This window comes from Phaseolus vulgaris, chromosome 4, assembly GCF_051622355.1.
Source record: "Phaseolus vulgaris cultivar YP4 chromosome 4, ASM5162235v1, whole genome shotgun sequence".
Lineage (NCBI taxonomy): Eukaryota > Viridiplantae > Streptophyta > Magnoliopsida > Fabales > Fabaceae > Phaseolus > Phaseolus vulgaris.
The window spans coordinates 4,370,776-4,379,460 of record NC_143501.1 but is presented as its reverse complement, the minus strand read 5'-3'; the positions used below and the strand labels follow the sequence as shown (position 1 = coordinate 4,379,460).

At 30.2% G+C, this 8,685-nt stretch overlaps 1 protein-coding gene across 1 annotated transcript; it reads left to right on the top strand.

The window, feature by feature from the left end:
- The first annotated feature begins 2,782 nt into the window (after positions 1 to 2,782).
- LOC137836862 (Core-2/I-branching beta-1,6-N-acetylglucosaminyltransferase family protein) lies at positions 2,783 to 7,151 on the top strand. The gene is made up of 4 exons (XM_068645625.2): positions 2,783 to 3,761; positions 4,282 to 4,357; positions 4,483 to 4,598; positions 6,086 to 7,151. The coding sequence occupies exons 1-4, from the start codon at positions 3,176 to 3,178 to the stop codon at positions 6,598 to 6,600; spliced, it is 1,293 nt and encodes a 430-aa protein (XP_068501726.2). The 5' UTR covers positions 2,783 to 3,175; the 3' UTR covers positions 6,601 to 7,151.
- Positions 7,152 to 8,685: the final 1,534 nt, after the last annotated feature.

Genomic DNA, 8,685 nt, shown 5'->3' with positions numbered 1-8,685 from the left:
AAATACATGATTATAAAATTGTTACGTAAATAATTTATAATTATTAGCCATGTAAATGGAAATTTTAATCGTATTAAAGTAAAGGGACTACAATAGTTATTTTTCAATTACAGGAAAATAAAAAAATATTTTAAATTTATAAGGCAGAAAAAAACATAATTCAAATTTAGTTTACTAAAAGCTTATTTAAACATTTGTAATGTAAAAGTGATAAAATAGAGAAAAAATTCCAATATTACTCAATAACTACTATTAAAAAATTATTAAATAAAAATTAATTTTAAAATAAAAATAAAAATTATTATATAGATTAAATTAGATAATATTTTAAAAACTACAAAAATTATTGGTATTTAAATTAGTTTTTATTATTGATAAATAATTTATAAATTTATATTTAATTAGTTATTAAAATTTTTGTTACCAATTTTAAATAACTAGTAGTTAAAATTAATTTCAAATAATTAGTAGTTAAAATTAATTTTAAATAATTAGTAGCTAAAATTCTCTAACTAATTATATATTAATTTAAAAACTATTTATCAATAATAAAAACTAAATATCCATAATTTTTTTAGTTTTTAAAATAATATTTAATTTAGTCAATATAATAATTAATTATTATTATTTTTTTAAAATTGATTTTTATTTAATAATTTTTTTTTAGTTAAAATACTAAAATTATCAACGAAAATTTCATTTTATGAACTTATCTAGCTACTGTAATTGAGTAAAGCTTCTAACGTTTTAGTTAAACTTTATTAATTGTTGAATAAGTGATTTTGATTAATTATTATATTATTGCTTATTTAAGAAGTGAATGACTTCCTGAAAAAGTTCTTAAAGTTTTGGTCACACGAAACTTGTTATTGATTATATATTTTAATTATGACTTGTTTAAGAAGTTTAATATATATAATACATAAAATGCACTCTTTAATATCTAAACTTTTAATATATAAAATGCTTTACCTAAAAGCATGTTTGACAAGTATAACAAAATTAAAAATTAAGAATCACCAAAAATAATGTGAAATTGTTCCGATTCAATTAAGGATTATTTTTTATTTCAAATTTGAAATATACAAATATTAACCATTTAGAAGTAAAGTTTTAAATCTATAATAATTTTATTCGATTCATGCATAATTGTCTCTTCTAAAATAGCATATATGTAATTTATAAAATAAGGTTACTTACAATGATATTTTTTAAAACATTATTCAATTGTTTGATCAAGGTAGAACTATATATTAAAAAAATCATTATAATGACTAAATAATATTAAAAAACAATATGATAACTCTATAATAGCAGAAGTTAAAACAGCACATAAATTTATAGAATTTTAATGTTGAAAATACCTATAAAAATTAAAATAAAACATGTTATCATACTTATATTAAAATTTTAATAACATTCATCGACATTTATTGGTAAAATTATTTATGTATATAAAATTAAAATAAAAAAAAACAAATATTTAGGTTCATTTTTTAAGAAAATAATTTTTTTTACAAACATTTTTATCTCTAAATCGATTTTCTTGTTCTTTGATTTTTTTAATCGATTTTTTTTTGTTTTCTTTGAATTAATTACTTGACTGAAATACAAGTAAATAGAGTCCAATTTTCTAAACAAAGCTTAGAAAAAAATTGCAACTACTAATTAGTCAATGATGAATATTGCTTTAAACGTTTGACCAAAAGATTAAGAAAAAGTTGATTTTGAGATGAAAAAAAAAGAGCATAATGAAATCACCTTTAACCTTCTCAACAAATAAATGACACACATTTAGTATTTTTCTAACCGTTCCTTATACGGTTACGTTACCCTTTTTTTCTAACACTTTTTCTCTTACTGTTTTTCCTAAACATATTACAGAAGTTAGTTAACATAACTTCAAAACTAATTTTATTTTTTATATATCTATTTGGAGTTATATTTAAAAATAGAATTTAATATACATTGACAAAAATAATATTTGTTTACATCATATCTAATACTATATACATTTGAAAAATTCACTACTTGAATTCACATTAATATTATTAACTTTAAACTTAATAAATCTTATAAAATTGTGTGAAATGTATATTTATTTATTATGAAATGTCAAATTTCTAAAACTTTTCGATTTAGACTGTCAATTCGAATATAAAATTATATTTATAAGTGATCCACGACATGATAGTACGTGATTTCATAAATTCGATTTCATAAATTCAATAAATTTTTTTGAGATAAACTTTAAATAGTTCTTATATCATATTAAAAAATAATTTAAAGTTTAACTCAATTTTATAAAAATGACTTGTAAAATAAAATTTACAGTTTCTTATATACTGAAATTTTTAACAAATACTAAAGTTAAAAATAATTATTTTTAATTTGAAATAATAATTTTTATTTTGTGTTTAGGACGAATTTTAGAATTTTTGGGGTCATTGTGGTAACAGCCATAGCCTAACCTCTATTTTATTTTTTTCCCATAAACAAATATGTTAAGTTTCCATAAACCAAACAAAGACAGCATATTTTAGGGGAAAAAACAAACGAAAATTACCGATTTGAAGACCCAAACGTTGGGTTTGATTAGTCATAAATGAACATGATGTCTCTTTTTTTCTGAGCATTCAGATGAACCCAAAAAAAAGCACAAAATTTGAATGGAAAGAGTGTCTTCAAAGCCTTCACACCAAATTATCCCTTCAGTTGCGGAGTCATGGCAAACACATATCACAATTTATTATATAATTAATTACAAGAATCGGAGGTTAATACCATACTTTTCATCACACTCTTTTTAATGATTTTAATAATAAAATTAGTGTTTGATTAGGGTAATTTAATTACAAGAAAAGCTTAATAAATGAATAAAAAATTGAAGAAGAAACTCTTGTTCTGTACTGTTCTTCCGTCTTTCCCCATCTCAGACTCTTTAAAGAACCTGTTCAGAAACAAACACCCATTGTTTGTTGAGACAGAAAGACCAAATTTTGCAACACCCCACGTAGTCTCCTCACTACTGGGGATAACAAACATCCTTAAAAAGGGTTTTTTTGAAAGAGGGGTTTCAAATTTCGATCACAGAATCAGTTTCAGTTTCAGTTTCAGTTCATTCCCACAAGCGTAAGAGCTTCAAGTTGAAGTTCAAGTTATTGTATTACAGATCATGAAGAAGTTGAAGAACTATTATATGCATTTGCGGCATCACCACCACCACGCCGAGCGGAGGTGGGTGTTCCCGCTGGCGGTGGGTGCTCTCCTCTCGCTCTTCCTCCTCTTCGTCGCCACGCTGACCTCGCCGGAGGGTACTCCGATTCTCCCCTTCTACCGCTCGATCACCGCCGCCTCCTACTCCGTCTTCGTCGAGTCCAAGCTCCGCCCGCTCCCGGTCTCAGCGCTCCCGCCGCCGCCTCGCCTGGCATACCTGGTGTCGGGCTCTGCCGGAGACGGCGGCGCGGTGAGGCGTGTGCTGCTGGCGCTTTACCACCCCGGGAACCGCTACGTGGTGCACCTGGACCTGGAGGCCTCGGCGGAGGAGCGCGCGGATCTGGCGAGGTTTGTGGAGGAGCACTCGCTGTTCCGGCGGTTCGGGAATGTGAGGGTGATCAAGAAGGCGAACCTGGTGACCTACCGGGGGCCCACCATGGTGGCCAACACGCTCCACGCCGCCGCGATTCTGCTGCGAGAGCTCGGCGATTGGGATTGGTTCATCAACCTCAGCGCCTCCGATTACCCTCTTGTTACACAAGATGGTTAGTTAGTCAGTTACTCTTTTAATTAGTTGGTTAGTTAGGTGGATAATTTGCTTCAGTTTTCCTGATTTTTAGTTGGAAAGCGCGTGGAACAATGGCACGAGATTGTTCTGGTCTAATCTAGATCATCTGGTACCATGTTTTTTAGTTTAACTTGGATAAACTAATGTGAGATTGTTCTGGTTGAACTTGGATCAACTAGGACGAGATTGTACTAGTTTAACCTGGATCAACTGGTACTAGATTGTTCTAGTTTAACTTGGGGGATCAATTGGTATGGAGTTGTTCCAGTTTAACCGGGGGACCAACTGGGACAAGCTTGTTCCGGTTTAACTTGGATCTACTAGTACTAGATTTGTTCTAGTTTAACCGGTTGTGTTGAATTTCTAATTCTGGGGTTTGCAGTTGTGTTCAATTGTCGGAGATAGTATGGTTTCTAATCCTATGAACTACAGCTTTGATGTCTGTAAAAAAATGTTTTTTGCTGATGTTTGTATTTTTTTTGTTCTGTGATGGTTAGATCTGCTGCACACGTTTTCATACTTGCCACGGGATCTGAATTTCATTGATCATACGAGTGACATTGGATGGAAAGAGTGAGTCTTTTTAATTTTTTGATAGTGGTGTTGTTCTGATTTTAATTTTTTCTTTTCTGTGTGGGGTCTTTTGTTTTGTTTTTAGATTTATGTGATTGGTTTTTTGTGATGTGTGTGTTGGTTAGTCATCAGCGTGCGAGGCCGATAATAGTTGATCCGGGGTTGTATATGAATAAGAAGCAAGATGTGTTTTGGGTTACACAGAAGAGGAGCAGGCCAACGGCTTTCAAGCTTTTCACAGGTGAAGATCCTTTTCTTGTGTGTTAATTTTGCTTTTTTGGGTTTCTTTGTTTGTTTGTTTCTCTTTTTGGGAAAGCAATATAGTTTATTTCCTGTTTTTGCTTTTGGATTTATGCGGACTAGGGGATTAGATTAGTATTCCATTTTTTGCATAGAGGTTTTCGTTAATGTTGAGAAGGAAGTAGTCCTGGTTTGCACGTGGCTTTTTGCATTAATGGGAAGCTTTGTGTGAATAGATAGTGGGGCATTTATGGTTTTGAAGATCAAGAAACGTCTTATGTGGCATTATCAGTTCTTTTCTGGGGTGTGTATGCATGGCAGAGAGCATCACTTGTGAATAATCTGTTCTAATTCAGTGTGGTAATTCTGTAATGTGCCTGGACCTGTTAATGAAAGTTATTTTGTGACTTGTTGAGTGCATTTCCATGCATTAAAAGTTTAAATCAAAATGGTCAAGAAGTTTAATCCATCTCAGGTGGGTCAGAGTAAAATTCTGAATTTCATTAATTTACATTTGACTTCTTGCAATAAAACATCTCTCCTAGACAGTTTTGTTCTATAAGCACCTTTTCGAAGTATAAGATTATTTTATTTTCTGATTTTAGGTATCTTGGTAATACATAAAACTCGTGCATTGTGATTTTGAAAGTGAATCTCCTTATGCCAATGATTTTCTAAAGATAGGCAAACAACTGCTTATCTCTGTTTGGAATCTGTTATTGGATCTAGGCAAATTTTGGTTAAGTTTGGGTGACTTTTCAGAGGACACCTAGAAGGTGTGAAAATTTTTTCTTCTTAAATTTTCATCTTGGCCTAGGCTCCTCAAAGGTGAGCTGATCTCTAGACTGAGCAAGGATGTATTCACTTTAGAGGATTTTGTTTTCCACTTTAATAAAGAACAACTTTTTGGAAGGACATACTATGGTGTCTGTAATAGGAAGATGATGTTTCTCTGTGAGTGAGATGGGTATAATGCAGCAAAATATTGAGTGGGTTTATTAGTTATGTCTTCTAGCACAAATGCTATTATAAAGGAAACAAATGGCAGAGTAATATTCTGCTGGATTGATGATATTTTGCTAAACATGAAATATTTAACTGAGATTCACATCTATATATTCGGTTGTATTAAAAAGAACACTTTCTTTTTCTAAAACAAGTTTAAACAGACAGACCCATTCCACACTTGGTGTTTCCTCTCATTGTTAAGGAAGGTATCTTGAATGGCCTTTGATGATTGGTAGAAATAAAGAGCAATTTTTGGTTTTCTTAAAGATAGACTAATGAATCCTCTCAGTATCATGAATCAAATCTACTAGCATCAGCCAAATCCAACTTCTCCATTTTGGTTGGTTCTTTAAGATTCTTTTGTTGATTGTGGTTGAACTGATTTTGTATGATAGTATAGTTATGCATTGTGACTCATCTTCCCTTCATGAACTTGATGGGTGGATTGCATTCGAACTGATAAAACTTCTCTCATGTTAGGTTCTGCTTGGATGGCACTGTCAAAATCTTTCATTGATTACTGCATATGGGGATGGGACAACCTACCCCGGACCGTACTCATGTACTATTCAAATTTCATATCTTCCCCCGAAGGATACTTCCACACAGTTATCTGCAATGCTCAAGAGTTCAGGAACACAACTGTGAACAGTGATCTGCATTTCATTTCTTGGGACAATCCTCCCAAGCAGCATCCTCACTACCTTACAGTTGAAGACATGAAAGGAATGGTTGACAGCAATGCTCCATTTGCAAGGAAGTTCCACAGAGAGGATCCAGTGTTGGACAAAATCGATGCCGAACTATTATCAAGAGGTCCTGGAATGACTGTTCCCGGAGGCTGGTGCATAGGGAAAAGGGAGAACGGCACCGATCCCTGCTCTCAAATCGGCGACACCAACGTCCTCAGGCCCGGCCAAGGTTCCAAGCGGCTTGAAGCATTGATCAGCTCATTGCTGTCGAACAAAAATTTCCGGCCGAGACAATGCGTGTGAGACGAAAAAGGACCAACCGGCTATGGCGGTCTTGTAGAACATTATTTTCCACTGGCTTTAGTTTACATGTCCACGGTTAGTTAGCTGATGATCAGTAAATTAGTTTTCTTTCCCACTAGGAGAAGAAATAGTGAGAAGTATACACAGTCTTTGATATTGAGAGAAAGAAAAAGAGTGAGACAAGTCTGGTGAAATGAGGTTGACTGCAGAGTTGGATCACCACTGTAATAGTATGGTACATATGACAGTTCACCCTGTTGTCCTTAGTCACCTCTTCCTCCAAATTTTGACATGAATGAAGCCAGATCAGTTGTGTGAGCACCATTGAAGGTTCTTCAGCTTTTCTGTTGAGCAAGAAAGAGAGGGAAAAGGAGGATGACAAAATGGTAAGTGGGGGGAACAAAAGTAAAAACAAATGTGTGAAATGGAATGGAAATACTTTTTTCATGTATTCTCTTTACATGTTTTTTGTTTTCAATTGATGTTGTTATACGACCAACTTTTCCTTTGTTTTTAAGTCAATGCATCTCTATATGTGCTTTGGTACCAAACAATTTGGTGTCATATTTCCAAATGGATATAGGACTTTAATTGACATTTGTCCAACTTAGTTTATTTCTTTTCCTCTTTTGAAGTAAAGAAAAAACAAATGAACAAGTTGGGTACATGTCAATTATAGAAGTTGGGTAAATGAAGCCATAACTATTCATTTCTTTTCAAATTGGATTCAACTATTATAAAATTTGGTCAAAATTTAATTATACTACAAGAAAATTATTTTAGAGACAAAATAATTAATTTTTATATTGACTAAACTAGATACCATTTCAAAAATAAAAAAATTATTAATTATAAATTAATAATAAAAACTATTTATTAATAATAAAAATTAATTTAAATATTAATAATTTATTTAGTTTCTGGTATCTAATTTTATTAATATAATAAATAATTATTTTTTGTCTCGAAAATTAGTTTTCCATTTAAACTGAATTTGAAAATCTAAAATTAAAAAAAGTACCATTTGAGAATTAAAATCTCATTCTGTAAAAATAAATTTGGAATGCAAAAAATACATATGGTAGAAAAGAAAATTCGGAACTCAATATGAAAATGCATTTTGAAAACAAGGATTTTGAGAACTTAGAAATGATTTCCAAAAATGCAAATTTGAAAATATATTTAAAAAAAATGTAAATATTGATTGTTGTAGGGTAGGGTAAAAGTTCACGTGTGTAGTTGACTTTGCATGCATCTGCCACTATTTACCTTTTCCTATAATGGAGGCCAGAGCCACATTATTCAATATGCACCATTTTTTTAGTTCCTCATCTCATACATAAAAAAAAATAAAAAAATAAACTAAGAATAATAATCCCATTTGATTCAAGACTAAATCTCAATAATCCCATTCAATTGCTTCTATTAGGATAGAGATATTTTACTAACTAATTTATTAATTTATTAATTTATTAATTGCTACATACTTTACTCATATCCTATATGAATGTCCTTTTAAGGATTAATCATCATAAAAAAATATTAATATAATTATCTCTACATGATTTAATATCTTACATAAATTACTACAATAAAATAATTAAATAAAAAATAATTACTCACTATATTAATTTAATTAAATATTAACTTCTTAGAGACTAAAAAATTATTAAAATATTAAATAATTTCTATTATTAATAAATAGTTTTTAAATTAAAATTTAATTATTTATTAAAAATTTAGATTAAAAATTTAGATTATAAAGTTGATAGTTAAAATTTTGATAGCAAATTAGATATTAAGAAACTATTTATTAATAAAAAATATTTTAGATATCAATAATTTTTTACTTTTTAAAATAGTACATCTAGTTAGTATAATGACTAATTATTTTTTGTTTTTAAAATTAATTTTTATTTAATGATTTTTTTAAATGATTTTTTTTTTAAAAAAAAAGAGAAATTGAAACCCATCTGTGTTATTCATGAACACCTACACAACTGATAAATCAAACTGCTAGTGCCATCAAAATTAACCTGCATGTGATGAATAAAAAATATATAGTAATATATATATATATATATA

Bases quoted from the DNA above. Each gene is read 5' to 3' on its own strand.
- LOC137836862 (XM_068645625.2), top strand. From the start codon at position 3,176: ATGAAGAAGTTGAAGAACTATTATATGCATTTGCGGCATCACCACCAC. The intron at 3,762-4,281 runs GTTAGTTAGTCA...TGTGATGGTTAG, and splicing joins CCCTCTTGTTACACAAGATG to ATCTGCTGCACACGTTTTCA. The intron at 4,599-6,085 runs GTGAAGATCCTT...CTCTCATGTTAG, and splicing joins GGCTTTCAAGCTTTTCACAG to GTTCTGCTTGGATGGCACTG.